Genomic DNA, 15916 nt, shown 5'->3' on the forward strand with positions numbered 1-15916 from the left:
ATGGCTCATATATAAAAAAAAAACACTAGCAATCATTTGTTTCCTGTTTAATACACATATGTATGGAACGTGAATCTAAAAGTAACACTCATATAATGCTATTCACAATCGTAATACATATAAAATAGTTGCTAGTTATAATTACACTACAATTCAAAACAACTATTTATAACTACAATATTATGTTTCCTTCACAACATTATGTAGATATTTATGTACTTATATCATTTCTAACTGTTTTTTTGAACACACTAAATACCCACTCCTTTGAATAGTAAATAAATAATACCAATACGTATCAGGTAAATAACAATAATATAAGAATTTGTAAGCTAATCTCTGAATCTAATTGACCTCCTGACATCGTGAAAGCGAATACTATAAAGAGGTCAACTTAAATTTGTCATTGTTACTCAATAATGTTGTAACGTAGAGTTATATAAATACATAAGGTTACGCAAAATTTAAGGATCTTGCTTTAATAATTGTATTTGAGATCATTCATTTAGAAGACGGGTTACAGTTCGCTAACAATAAAAAATATTACTAAAAATTAGCAAAAATTAGTAAATTAATCACAATATTACATTAGGAATTTATGTTTAATTGGATATAGTTGAGTAAATTATGAATTTCGATACAAAACACTTCGCGAAAGAATCATTTTGGTATTTACCGTGTTACGTAATGAATTCATTAATAGAAAAAACAATTAGGTAGTAGGTACTCAATTGACATCCTTGACAAATAATGACATAGAATTTTGACAAAATTGTCAGAGAAAATGTGACAATGACAATTTACGACTAAATAATGGGCTACCTACATCAATATTATTTGTTATTCATCATTCACGATAATGTTTAGTGAAATATTAAGATTGAAAGGTTATTCTTAAAATAACCCAAATGACCGGAAGTAACGTAAAATGAAAGCGATCGATACGCTCCTTGCATTGTTGTCTATGAAATATGTGAAAATTAAAGTATTAACATAACGGGTAAAAGAAATATTCTGTGACTGTAAATGAGATATTTTGTAACTTTACTACCCTAAAAGTGTTATATATTGTTCTAGAATTGTAGGTATAATTTTTAAATTGTTTTCAATTTGCTGGCTGCTTTCCAATATAAAATTAGTATCCTGTGGCAACAGAATTGAAGAAAACTCTATGGCCACATTTTTTTATTGGGCAACATATTTCAACAAAATCGATTTTATCGAAATCATTCGTTTTTCATTATTACTGCAATAATATTATGTATAAAATTACTGTCTCTCGCTGTATTTATATATAAATATAACACTGACACAATATTTATGTCTAATAATTGTTACTGGCAATTTAAAATTATTAATACAAAGGCAAAAGCAAAAGTCAAAAGGAATATTAAGAATCGTTTTTTTTATTCCACTTAGTATAAAGTTTAAATTAAAAAAATATTGTTTCTTTTACTTTTTTTTTCCAATAATTGTGTATATTTCTCGTTTTCTTTAAATCATAATAGCGTCATAATATAATCGAGTTTTCATTCGAATCTATTGAATCGACTTAATAATTAAATGTTGCCACACATATTTCTCATGGTACATTACATCACCATTTCATGGCACGCATTTAGGACTGCGACTTTTCGTGACAGCATGTCATTTTCGACATTTGATTGATAATTTTCTAAAGATCCATCAAATTAGTTTGTTTGAAAGTTACTTTAGGCGCTAAATGTTAATATTTTATAATTTTCTCGTATTGAGAAGGATGTGAGTAAACGGATTCCATATTTGGAGGTCGCGGCTTTGGTTGCCATTATGAGCGCTCTAAAGTGTGTAGTTGAAGGCTGCAACATGGAATATGATGTAGTGTGCAGCTTTTCCTTCTACAAGTAAGTGTTTTTCCCGCTTTTATTTCAATTAGAATGTTGAATCGATTTCAGGGGATGATTTTTGCGCAAAGTGACGCTGTGTGACCTCGACTCGTAAAAAAATCACTTATACGTCCAAAGAAACTAAGAACAAAGCTTTATTTACGAATCTTATTAGATGTTTACATTTTGTTTTCGATTAAATTTTCTTGTTTATCTTGTATATTATTACATTAAAATGCATTAAGAATACCATTTAATCTTGAAACAGTATAGGATTATATTTATATGTATTTTTGCATATAACATCAATTTTGTTCAACTATTCCACCATTCAATAGAGCTTATCAAATTTATCTATATTACTGCTATAGTGTTATGTTATTTCGTTTTGTTATTTGGTCTGAGTTTACAAAATCATAACACTATGTATAGGATAAATATTAATATATAAATTAGGTTTTTAACTATAACATTAATATATAAAACATTTCATATTTCATTTCATATAAAATATTTCTACTTTTTATCATATACATAAAACAACTTAATGATCTGTTGTGTTTTGATAATAAATATAAATTTGAACAAAGTGAAATATAATTTAAATAGGATAAAAATATCAGCAGAATAGTGTCCTATTGCTGGACAATTATAACTCTTCAAGAGGTTAGCAATTTATGCGCCCACTACTCTGATGTTGCTTGGGTGGATATTGGTATATTGGAAATCAATCAAATAGGATTTGCTGATTAGACGAGCACAAGAACAGATTTCTTTCAAACAATAAACTTCAATTATTAAATAAAAATCATACAATAATTGTTGTTAATGATATTAAAAAATACATGTCTTAAAGTAAATTATATATTATATGTATATTGGTGTGTGGTGACTATTGGTGTGTCTGTTTGAGATAAATATACTTCGAAACAGTTTAGCTGATAAATTTTATTATTAGTATTCATACTGTTAACTTTCTAGTTTCAATAATATAATCTAAAATCTAATTAACATAAAGATAATAGTATATCAATGTACATTTGTATGATATAATAGTTTTTATAATGAAAAAATCATAGCAAACATTTAATACAAAATAAAAAATCAAATATAACCCAAGGCATGGCACATATGTCTGCAACTTTATTGCAACTTGATGCTAGATGGCGATGCAGTATTTCAACTATATTGATATATAGGCAGGACTATATCGTAGATTTATAAATTCCATGCAATTTACTATCAGCTATGCTATATTATACACTACTGCCTCGTTGGTCTAGTGGGGTTGATGTAAGGACGCAGACCCGGAGGTCCTGGGTTCAATTCCCAGGTCGGGCCAATAAAATGTTATTGAGTTTTTCTCTTGAGTTAGAAAATTTTCAGTAGCAGCCCGAAGTCTGGAAGTTGGAAGTTTGTAAGAGTTAGGGAATAGAGAGTGCACCTGTGTTTACGCACACACTTGTGCACTATAATATCTCCTGCATAGTTGGCTAATCTCTCTTCATATTGGCCGCCGTGGCCGAAATCGTTCTAGAGGACATTATTATTATACAATACTAATAGTTGATGATTAATATATCTTTATTTGTAACGACACTATTCCACTTAACCACTTATATCAACTTTATTTTACTCTCAACATTCCCGTAACAAATTTGCAAAACATTTAAAATCAATTTTTTTCATAGAATAACAATGTATATAGATAATTTACAAAGTTTGACAAGCCGGTTGGCGTGGTTGGTGGATGCTTGATTACTTAGTTTGGAATCAGATGGCCGCGTGTGAATAATGTCCCGGGATATTATTATTCATAATAATTACACATAGATAATTACACTCAGACTCAGGACAAACATACATGTTCGTGCACACAAATGGAATCGAAGCCACAACCTTCGGCGTGAAAGGCAAGTATCTACCAACCACACCAAACGGCTCGCTTTTAACTCTATGTTATGATTTGTTTATTGTCTTTGGTATATATATTATGAATAGTTGATGATTATTACTAATAACGTATTTGTTTCTAATAGAAACCAGTTCGTCAACATGTATTTTTTTGATGTTATATGTAGGGCGAATCGTCCTGATGATAATTAGAAACTATTCCTTACATCAATGCGCCACCAACCTTGGGAACTAAGATCCTATGTCCCTTGTGCCTTTAGCTCACTCACACTTCAAACTGGAACACAACAATTTTAACTATTGCTGTTTAGTAGTATTATGTCACGTGGTCTGCCCACATAATAAAATAGTTCACGATTCACACATTGGTTTCATAATTAATAAACATACCAAACACATCTCGTTGAATACGTTTAATATATGAGAACTTTAAATAAATTTCTCTTAACTGTTTACTTAAAATTTTATTTATATAAAACTGAAAGATTTAGGAAGCATAGGAGAAAGTTTAGTATATAATACAATTCTATAAGCTGAACTTTTCAGTTTCACTCGCTTTAGATTTAGCCTTTTGATGTTACATGAATTTCATGTTCTTATATACCTTATATTAGGTATTTATTATTCTTATGTAATATGTTGCATATATAAAAGCAATTTCTTATACATTTTTTGTTATATTTACAAAATTATGTTTTTTTTTTTTATAATTAGTCTATAATTATTGCTTCTTTAATTGTGTTTAACTTTTAGGCTTAGGTTCGATTCTCAGGTAAGTTCAGTTTTATTGTATAATACCTTATCTTATTATGTTCTATAAGGATATCGCAAGCATTAAAGTGACATGTAGCGTTTGGCAATCAGCCAAAAGTCCCACATAGACCCCTCCCCGGGGGGTAGGAGTATGAAGCCAATTTCCATCGTAACAAAGGAACTCTTTATCTCCATACATTTATACAACTAGCCGTTATTTTTAAAGTTCGGATCCAAATGTATCGTCTGAATTACGCTTCGTAGACAATTCAACTGTTCGTAAGGAAAACGGGTCGTTTCTTGAAAATAGTGATTATGTAAAATCTCACCAACGATAATATTTTTTATTATAGAATAGGAAGGCGGACGAGCATATGGTCTACCTGATGGTAAATGGTCACCAACGCCCATAGACATTGGCATTGTAAGAAATATTGACCATCGCTTACTTCACCAATTCGCCACACATCTTGGGAACTAAGTTGTTATGTCCCTTGTGCCTGTAATTGCACTGACTCACTCACCCTTCAAACCGAAACACAACAATACCAAGTACTTCTGTTTTGCGGTAGAATATCTGATGAGTGGGTGGTACCAACCCATACGAACTTGCACAAAGCTCTACCACCAGCCATATACGTTTATATAAAGATTAAAAATACATGTATATTAAATAGTCGACATATTAATATCCTACTTAATCATATTATAAAACAAAGTGTAACGTGTCTGTCTGTATGACCGCGATAAATTCAAAAACTACTGAACGGATTTTCATACGGTTTTCACCAATGAACGGAGAGATTCATGAGGAAGGTTCAGGTGTATAATTCATTATAGTTTTCTATAAATTGGAGGAAACATGACGATTATTGTTGAAGATGTCGGAAAATATATGCCGACTGGGAGTTTTATTGGCGAGAGCCTCGTAAACCAATATGTATTACGATATAAATGTTTTATGTAAAGTTATCATACATATGTAATAAGTAAATAATAACGGATTTATCTATGAATGTCGTTTAGGGGTTAAATCAGTTAAACAATGCTGTCTCTTTCTTTCGATTGTCAAATCAGTGATGACAGTAAGAGATAAATGAGTGTTTAACTAAACAACGTTTTTAAAGTAAGGCAATAAGGCTGTGTGGTAGTTGGACGGGCAAATGGGTCCTGATTATAAATTGTCACCGTAGACATCGGCATTATAACAAATATTAACCAACCTTGGGAACTACTTCTTACAGCGCCCATAGGCATTGGTGTTGTAAGAAATGTTAACCATCGCTTACATCGCCAATGCGCCACCAACCTTGGGAACTTTTTTTTTTTTTTTATAGAATAGGAAGGTGGACGAGCATATGGGCCACCTGATGGTAAGTGGTCACCAAACGCTCTTAGACATTGGCATTGTAAGAAATGTCAACCATCGCTTATAGCCAATGCGCCACCAACCTTGGGAACTAAGATTTTATGTCCCTTGTGCCTGTAATTACACTGGCTCACTCACCCTTCAAACCGGAACACAACAATATCAAGTATTGCTGTTTTGCGGTAGAATATCTGATGAGTGGGTGGTACCTACCCAGACGAGCTTGCACAAAGTCCTACCACTAGTAAAACTAATGTCATGTTCCTTGTGCCTGTAGTTACACCGACTCACCCTTCACAATACACAATACTAAGTATTGCAGTTTGGTGGTAGAATATCTGATGATTGGGTGGTCTACCCAGACGAGCTTCCATAAAGCCGTTTCTTTGATAGAATCTACATTTGGAACCCAATTATTATTATTATCGCCTCTTTATTTCCATAATGAATAATATATTAAACAAATATATCATATGATTAATTATTACATAATATGTACATGCATTAAAAAATAAAATATTATAATGAATAATCATTAAATTTAAATTCCAATCATAATAAATAATTTCAATGTATACAAATTTTAAATGATAAATAAATTAAAAAGAATCAAAATCAAAATTCCTTTTTAACATCATAAATCATTATGGACCCCTCTACGGGTAAAGGGCTCCTCCATTTTGCTCCACATCTGTCCGTCTTTTGCTTTGGTGATCCAATTTTGGAACCCAATATATATATTAAATATATTTAAAATTTTCTGCGCAGTGTTAATACGTCCGCCCAGACAGATGACAAGAGACAGAACTGGATCGAAGGTGCTATGCAGGAGGAGAGCGAGTGTCTATGGAGGCACGTGAGCTTACAGCTGTGTGGGTGAGACAAATATATTTTTATTCTTTCTAATCTTTGTGCCGTGTCTATGTCTTTGTGAGGTCTTTCCATCATTTCACCATGTTGAGCGAACAAAAAAAACAAAAACGATATTTTCATACATACCAAATTTTTCGTTCAGACCGAACCGATATCACGCTATAACGCTGTACGTAGTCACTGACGCAGCGGCCTATTGTGATGCTGCGCCATTACGCAATGTGGACGCTGATTGACTACTTACGGGAACTGCTAAAAAAGCCGAGATGGCCCTGTGGTAAGAACGCGTGAATCTTAACCGATGATCGTGGGTTCAAACCCGGGCAAGCACCACTGAATTTTCATGTGCTTAATTTGTGATTATAATTCATCTCGTGCTTTACGGTGAAGGAAAACATCGTGAGGAAACCTGCATGTGTCTAATTTCACTGAAGTTCTGCCACATGTGAATTCTACCAACCCGCATTGGAGCAGCGTGGTGGAGTAAGCTCCAAACCTTCTCCTCAAAAAGAGGAGAGGAGGCCTTTAGCCCAGCAGTGGGACATTCACAGGCTGTTACGGTACGGTACGGGAACTGCTAGTCAATCATTATGTCAGTCTACGGAAGATATTGTTAAATATACAAATCTCCAGAGGTTCTCTCGTGTTGTCAGAGGGTTCCTTAGTTCAGAGACCACCGAACCGTTGGTAAATTTATTAGTCAAACAGCAAGTGTCACTCTCCTATCTAATATTATAAATGTGAAAGTAACTTTGTATGTCTGTATGTATGTGTACAGACATGCTCATGCACACAAATGTCTGTCCTGGGTGGGAATCGAACCCACAACCTTCGGCGTGAAAGGCAAGTGTTCTACCAACTACGCCAACCGGCTCGTCAATTATAATATTAATATCTGGTCCCTAACACGTGGGCGACGACGCGGTCGGAAATTAGTATTGAATAATGATTATTGAAGTTATTACACAACGACACGATAATTTAAACGGTTTATTAACACAGGTATCATTTTGAACTGGACGCGCAAGGACTATGGATCGATTCGCCAATGTTACCTGAACTACTGACGCCTCAGGAACAAGCCGCTCCGATTCAACAGACGGCCGCTGATAAGAAAGGTAAGAAAATTTGTTAATTTTAAAATTATTAAAAAAAAACATAACCACAAAAATGTTATTTTATATTAATCGGAATAACGAACATTCGGGAGTTATGCCGTTTGTCCTTAAGACCGCCCAACTCCAAACTTGCTTAAAGCTTAACGCTGCTAGACTTTATCGTTAGCGTGTTTATTTTATTATTTGTTTCCTTGATGATAAAATATGTGAATTAATCTTTTATATTATTGTTTGTAATACTTGAAGATTTTTTTTTCGTCTTCGTGATGAGAAAAAGGTATTTTGTTAATACCTAACTTGAAAGAAACTACTACAACGATTTACATAAAACTTTTACCGGAAGATATAGCGCATTTCAGAAAAGGCTTTAGTATATAATATAATTATATATATATTTACTATAGCAGCGCTTCGCAGTTTCACCCTCTTTGAATTCAGACTATTGACGTGATATAGCGATATTGATGTTCTTGTAAAGATTATACGTTCATTGTATATTATACTTGTTTATCGTCCCGGATTCGCACGGCTAGATATGAAGAAAAATGTATTTTGATTAGGATTTGCGTGAAATCCGTTCTTAGTGAGCGTCTACGTGAGAAGGAGTAACTGTGACAAATATCAAGTCAATCGGGCGGATAGCTTAGGAGATCTCGTGATGAGTGATGAGTGATATAATATATATATATATATAAGCGAAATATCACTATATATATATATTTTTAAATATATATTATTTTTTTATATATTTTTTTTATATGCCCCGGGATGGCAAATGACTCTACTCCACCTGATGGTAAGTGGTAGTAGAGTCCAAACGCGACGACGGCCAGTACAGTCGGGAAGAATGTTCTGTACTAGCCGTCCCCGCCTTTTATACAAATTTTATTTGTACAAATTGGTATTTAAAAAAAATACCTCATGCCGGTTCCTCTCGGAATATTCCACATTCCGAACCGGTGGTAGTGCTTGACTATTCATAGTAATAGTAAAAGTGTTGGCTGAAGTTCACTCGTTTTGATTTTCGATCGTTTGACGTATTCTGTGTGCAACTGAACACCATCCGTATTTCTCTGTCCAATTCATTCGCCAACATAACTTAAAGGCCACATCGACGCAATCAACTGAACTTATCGGAGAACTCTGGCTCGAATCCATGGGGTTTCAGATATTTTCACAGTCCCGTTTCAGTAGTTAATGGAGCTATTTTTTTATTATAGAATAGGAAGGCGGACGAGCATATGGGTCACCTGTTGGTAAGTGGTCACCAACGCCCAAAGACGTTGGCATTGTAAGAAATGTTAACCATCGCTTACATCACCAATGCGCCACCAACCTTGGGAAACGAGATGCTGTACCTTGTGCCTGTAACTACACTGGCTCACTCACCCTTCAAATTGCAACACAACAATACCAAGTACTGCTGTTTTGCGGTAGAATATCTGATGAGTGGATGGTACCTACCCAGATGAGCTCGCACAAAGCTCTACCACCAGTTCTCCCGTTTGATCTGCAACATATTAAGCAGTTTGTCCGTCGTCTGAACTCTCCGCGAGTCTTGCGCAATAAGTAGACGGGCTATAAATATTGCATTAGCTATAAATATTGCACTGTAAGATATAAAAAACCATTCCTGAAATCGTCAATCCACCAATGTTGAGAACTAAGATGTTATGTCCCTTGTGTCTAATTACACTGGCTCACTCACCCCTCAAACCGGAACACAACGCCAAATCTTTAATACAAAGTTTTTGTTGTATCTTTTATGTTCAACAGCGTTCGTTTTAAAAGCGTCTGGACCAACAATTTTCTCTCTGCGGCATATTAAGCGATATCCTCAAAAAATTATGCAACTTAATATATCATATGGAATAGTTAATATTTCTTACATCGCCAATGTCTAAGGTGGTGACCACTTACAATCAGGTGGCCGCTGTCCTGTAACTATAGCGTAACTATAGCATAAAGAAAAAAAAATTAGTAAAATTGGTTTTTCATTCAGTGAATTGCTAAGGGCCGCTCTGGTTACAGGCGCGGCCCGACAGACGTATCAAGACCTATTTGTTGAGTTCGCATCAAACTCGGACAAAGGTACCATTATTGCAATAATATTAAAAAGTAGAATTATTGCCGTATTAATAGGTAAAGAGGTTTCCGGAGGCTGGTCCTCTGCGAGCCGGATGTAAGTGATGGTTATTTTTCTGATTTATGAAGGTGATGAATTTTAGTTAGAGTAGTGATGCTCGGTTCTGGAGCCGCGATCATCAATTGATGTCTTGTTTAAACGATCGGGGACTAGATTATTATTGTGCTCTTATAATTTTCTTTGATTAAAATACGATAATAATGAACCAATTTATTTAAAAGGCAGTTCAATTCGTCCTATAGTGTATATTTATATAGTATACGGTACAAATATACACATAATATCTCATTGATTGTGATGTCCACGGATATATCATCGCTATCGACGTACATATATAAAAATAAAAATTAACATTAGGAACAATTTTAATTAAAAAAAAAAAACAATGTTAATTTGTGTATAAGAAAAACGTAAAGAACTGTTTATGTGTGGGATGAAAATGTAACACACGTGTAGCAATCAACACGTATTGGAGCAACGTGGTGGAATTAAATCTAAACTTCCTCAAAAGGAGAGGTGTCATAAGGCTACTGGTGGTAGAGCTTTGTGCAAGCTCGTCTGGGCAGGTACCACCCACTCATCAGATATTTTACCGCAAAACAGCGGTACTCGGTATTGTTGTGTTCCGGTTTGAAGGGCGAGTGAGCCAGTGTTATTACAGGCACAAGGGAAATAATATCTTAGTTCTCAAGGTTGGTGGCGCATTGGCGATGTAAGCGATGGTTATCATTTCTTACACTGCCAATGTTTATGGGCGTTGGTGACCACTTACCATCAGGTGGCTTATATGCTCGTCCGCCTTCCTATTCTATAAAAAAAACTAGGCCATCTCGGCTTCTTTTGAGTAGTTAAGACGTAACAAACAAACAAACAAACAAATTATCAAACTCACTTTTGCATCTATTAGTAAAGATAAGAAGAATAAAAAGAAATTGACCGTTTAAAATGTAGATGTAGAATTAATATATTAAACGCAAGTTCACTATCACCTTACTCTCATAATGTGATGGGGACGAGATGACCGGAAAGTGTTTTGGTGGAATGGTTTTATGTGGTATATAATGGCTGTTACTGGCAATTTCTCGACATAAAAACGTATACAATATATCATATCATAAATAAGCGAGCCGTAATGGCCCAGTGGTAAAAATAGCCGCGTGAATCTTAACCGATGTTTTTCATGTGTTTGATTTGAGTTATAATTCATCTCGTGCTTGACGGTGAAGGGAAACATCGTGAGGAAACCTGCATGTGTCTTATTTCACTGAAATTCTATCACGTGTATTCTACCAACCCGCATTGGAGCACCGTGGTGGAATAAGCTCCAAACCTTACCCACAAAAAAAGAAGGGGAGGGGTTAGCCCAGCAGTGGGACATTCACAGGCTGTTACTGTATCATAAATTTGTATATCTCGATAATTCATCCTTATATACTATGTATGTAGACAACCCCTCCCTTTATTTATACATTTATTTTATTTAAGGGATGGTTAATATAACTTTCAGTGTATATATAAGCTGATAAACTAGCCATAGGACCAAAGGGTAGAAGTAAATTTTGAGATTTCGTGTCGGGATTATATCAAATAATAGAACTTAGTTATAAAAATGGCGGAAAAGAGTTACCATTGAGTTTCTGGTCAGTTCGTAAAATCTATATTCGGAATCCTGCAAAATGACGATCCGAGTGATTGAACGAGTGTATGAAGTGTATTTTGTTTTGATGCAAAATTACAACTAAGGTTCGGGTAACGGGTAACCGTGTGCTTGCACTTCGGGTCGACATTCCCGTATCGCTTATTCAGAAAAATCAAGTTCCGGGATGTCTTGTGATTAGACTGAAAGCTCGTGTGTCTTTATCCGAAGGCTTTACAGGAGGCACTCAAAGTTCTCTTAGGACTGTTAGGAGATGCATTCAGAGACGTTGAGCGACATTTTGAGACAAATTCCGATTAAAAATACCCAAAACTTTGCGATTTCGACACTTCTCCATCTACGCCTCACCTAGTTTTCAATATATATATATTATTTCATAGGTACGCGGACTACCAAATGGGTCACCATCGCCCATAGACATTGGCGATGAAAGAAATACTAATCATTTCATACATCACCAATAATTAAGCCACCAACCACGCAAACAAGGAACGCAATAATACGAAGTATTGCTGTTTGACGGTAGAATATCTTATATGTGGTGGTACCTACCCAGACGGCACCCAAAGCCGTCCACCTAGTGAATTATGCTCATCATCACAATTCTCGTCAACAGTGGCTGATATCATCCGCATGGAACACAATTACTGTGTAGAAGCGGTCAAAGAGGCGGCCGAGAGCGTCTCCCGTCTGAACGTGAGACAACTCGTCGATACATTGGGATATTTGTAAGTAGACTTCTAAAGTAAATAAGATTTGTTCTTACAATATTTCTAGTGCTAGAACATCACCAATTTTTCATGATACATGTCACATGAATTTGTGTTTATAATTCAATAACTTTACAGTTTAATAAAATAAAACGTCTGTCTGTTATCGCAAAATAATTGCTTTTTTTTAAGTCAGTATGGCTTTGTGAGAGATCAAAACCGAAACATCCATTTTTATTTTAGACAATTAGCTAGTTATTGATTTATTTGTTATATATGTCATAAAGTCATTGTGTGACGTACCGACAGCAGCGCCAACTAGCTGGTCCAATTGTTTTCGCACCATCCAGGAATCCATTGAAATATACTGAAAATTTCATCCAAATCGTCCCAGCCGTTTGGGAGGAGTTATGTGATAAACACACGTACGATGTATGATTTAAATAGAAATTACGTATGTTAAAATGGCAAGTTTTAAAGGATTTTCATTACAAACTGAATTACACGCTGGCGAAGCCGCAGGTCACCTTCTCCTCAAAAAGGGAGAAGAGGCCTTTAGCCCAGCAGTGGGAAATTCACAGGCTGTTACGGAAGCCGCAGATTGTACCGATACAATATTTTTCTCTAGCTATTTCATCCAAGTTTTCAAATTTTGGTTAAAAACCAATTACCAAGCTCCACATTTGAATATTTTCCACAAACAAGTTAAAAATGACACGGTAAATATGTTCGGTAATTAAAAAAAAACTATGTCATATTCCAGGTCTATAAAGAATCTACAGAAGAAACAGCTGTGGGTGGTGAAGGTGGAGACCGACAAGGCGGAGGCGTCGATAACGCAATCGGAACAGGTCATAACCAAGATGCCGGATCCGAAACAGATTATTGAGGTGATGAGTTGTTTTAATTAATTCTGCTGGTACTCCTCGATTTTGGTATAGATCAGCCAACTGCTGGAGATATAGAGCAGCTGTGTGCAAACACAAGTGCACTCCACTCTTTCATAATCTCATGGGACCAGTGCTAACGCTCCTGAATTCCAATCTTGGAGACAATTAATGCACCTTCAATGTCAACTGCTACACATCTTGAGTGATTGGGGAAGTCATCTGGACTCTACATCTAATGTAAAAGTGATTATTTATTCACTACACTGGGTAGGGCTTTGTGCAAACCCGTCTGGGTGGGTACCATCCACTAATTACATATTCTACCGCTGAACAGCAATACTTGAGGGTGAGTGAGCCATTGTAACTACAGGCCCGAGAGACATAACATCTTTGTTCCCATGGTTGGTGGCGCATTGGCGATGTTAGGAGTCGTTAATATTTCTTACATGTCTATGAGCGGTGGTGACCACTTATCTATAACATAAATATATATAAACGTAGATCCGCGATGCTGTCTGGTAATAAACATGCATACACATTGAAATAATATTCTGGGACATTATTCACACACGGCCATCTGATCCCAAATTAAGCTTGTACAAAGCTCGTACTATGGAAACCAGACAACTGATATACTACATATACTACTTTTCTTTTGTAAATACATACTTATATTGATAATTACACCCAGACTCAGGACGAACAGACATGTTCATGCACACAAATGTCGGTCCTGGGTGGGAATCGAACCCACAACCTTCGGCGTGAAATGCAAGTATCTACCAACCACGCCAACTGGCCCGTCAAAATGACAATAAAATAAATTAAATATATGATACACGAAAGGCACGACGCCAGGCTGGGTGTCCGTGCTCCGGGAAGCACGTAAAGTCGTCGGTCGCTGAACTCTCAAGTTGTATCGTATTATAGAGTGAGGTAATAGAGTGCACCTGTGTTTGCGCAGTTGGCTCGTATTGAGAATGGCCGTAACAGATATTTGTCATGTCATCAAATCAAATACGGTCGATACTGGATTATACTACGTTATCAAACATTTTATATAAATAGTTTCCACTCCCTTTGGAAAGGAGGGTGGGTTAGGTATCCAATGTCTTTTCCTGTATTCCTCTTATAGGATTGTTATAATAATAATAATAGTATTAATTAAAATTTCAGATCGTCCCGCAAACGTCGACGTCTGAGGAACTCCAAGCCCAGAGCGAAGTTCTCCACGTGATGGAAGATGGGAACATATCCGATAACTTCATATACGAAATAGCGGAGGAACAAGAGATAACCATGGAGGAGGTTAAGGAGATACCCGTCTCCAGTAATCGGGAGTGGACCGTGAACATCATACCGGAGGAGACGAAGCCGAAGTACGCCTACATAAAACACTGTAACACCGGCAAGAAGAAACGGCACTTCACGGCCGAGATGAACGAGATAACACTACAGGGCGACTTCGAGAACTACTACATACTACCGGACGTGGATCCGTCGGTCGGCGTCGAAATAACGACCAGCTACGAGCCGGAGAACTTCATAGTCGAGGAATACCCCCACTTGGTGCTCGAGGAGCGTCCCAGGAAGCGATCCAGGGATTCGGATCCGACCAAACGGAGGAAGAAGAAAACAGCATCGCCGTCTGTCAGGGAGCAAGTGAGACAGGTGAAAACGGAGATCAAAACGGAGATAGACGAAGACTGGGTAATCGATAATAGTGTCTACGACCAGGACACGTCCGACGATTACGACGATAAGAAAGCGGCTAGAGTGAGACGGAAAAATAAAAAGTACCTCGGCTATGATTTTGTTACCTAACTAGAAAACACGGAGCGGATCAAACTTTAATCATTTTTTTTTTATTATTATTTTTAATTTAGATATATATTCGCGTGATCCAATGCCTTTAGTTTCAATAACGCTATGTTAATAAATCTTTACACACTAAATATTGTACGTTTAATATAAATATGAGTAATTGTTTTTTCTTTCTGTCATATATATAAATAAGGTATGAAGATGTATAGTATATAACAACGGTGGAAGATGTTGGGATAAATGAACACACGACTGTAATATACACTACAAACAGTTCGCGATTCATATATTATTTACATCAAAACGTTCGGGAATTCACCACAGATAATAAATGAAGCGTCGTGTCGTTTCAATGTTTGTCTATCCCCACTCCTCCCCCCGTTGGAACGGATTATAGTATAATGTTGCTCGGTTTTTGAATCATGTGAAATGTTCCGGGGTGATGAATTAACGCTTGTTAGCAAGTGCCCATCTTCTATTACTGGTAAATAAATATGTTTTAAAATTATTATAATTTGGTTTTTATTTGAAAACTCTTCTCGATTCTTCTCAGGTCTAAAAATTACGAGGACCAGTTGGTGGAAATTATCTTGGTGGTAGGGCTTCGTGCCCGTCTGGGTAGGTACCATCCATTCATCATATATCCTCTTCCCCCCGGAACGCCCACCGTGAATAAATTACATCCGAATTAACTCATGGTCATTTCAAGGCTATAAGCTCGTCTAGGTAGGTACCACCCACTCATCAGATATTCTACTGCAAAACAGCAGTGCTCGGTATTGTTGTGTTCCGGTTTG

The 15916-nt window shown here is 36.0% G+C and overlaps 1 protein-coding gene across 1 annotated transcript; it reads left to right on the forward strand.

Annotated features, from left to right (window-relative positions):
- The first annotated feature begins 1609 nt into the window (after positions 1-1609).
- On the forward strand, positions 1610-15627 carry LOC126780013 (uncharacterized). The gene is made up of 6 exons (XM_050504255.1): positions 1610-1883; positions 6670-6777; positions 7777-7892; positions 12312-12423; positions 13169-13295; positions 14472-15627. The coding sequence occupies exons 1-6, from the start codon at positions 1810-1812 to the stop codon at positions 15117-15119; spliced, it is 1185 nt and encodes a 394-aa protein (XP_050360212.1). The 5' UTR covers positions 1610-1809; the 3' UTR covers positions 15120-15627.
- The last annotated feature ends 289 nt before the right edge of the window (positions 15628-15916 follow it).

The sequence above is a fragment of the Nymphalis io genome, chromosome 30 (assembly GCF_905147045.1).
Source record: "Nymphalis io chromosome 30, ilAglIoxx1.1, whole genome shotgun sequence".
Classification (NCBI taxonomy): Eukaryota; Metazoa; Arthropoda; class Insecta; order Lepidoptera; family Nymphalidae; genus Nymphalis; species Nymphalis io.

Coding starts and splice junctions, on each gene's coding strand:
- LOC126780013 (XM_050504255.1), top strand. CDS start 1,810: ATGAGCGCTCTAAAGTGTGTAGTTGAAGGCTGCAACATGGAATATGAT. Junction 12,424..13,168: donor GTCGATACATTGGGATATTT/GTAAGTAGACTT, acceptor GTCATATTCCAG/GTCTATAAAGAATCTACAGA. Junction 13,296..14,471: donor ATCCGAAACAGATTATTGAG/GTGATGAGTTGT, acceptor TTAAAATTTCAG/ATCGTCCCGCAAACGTCGAC.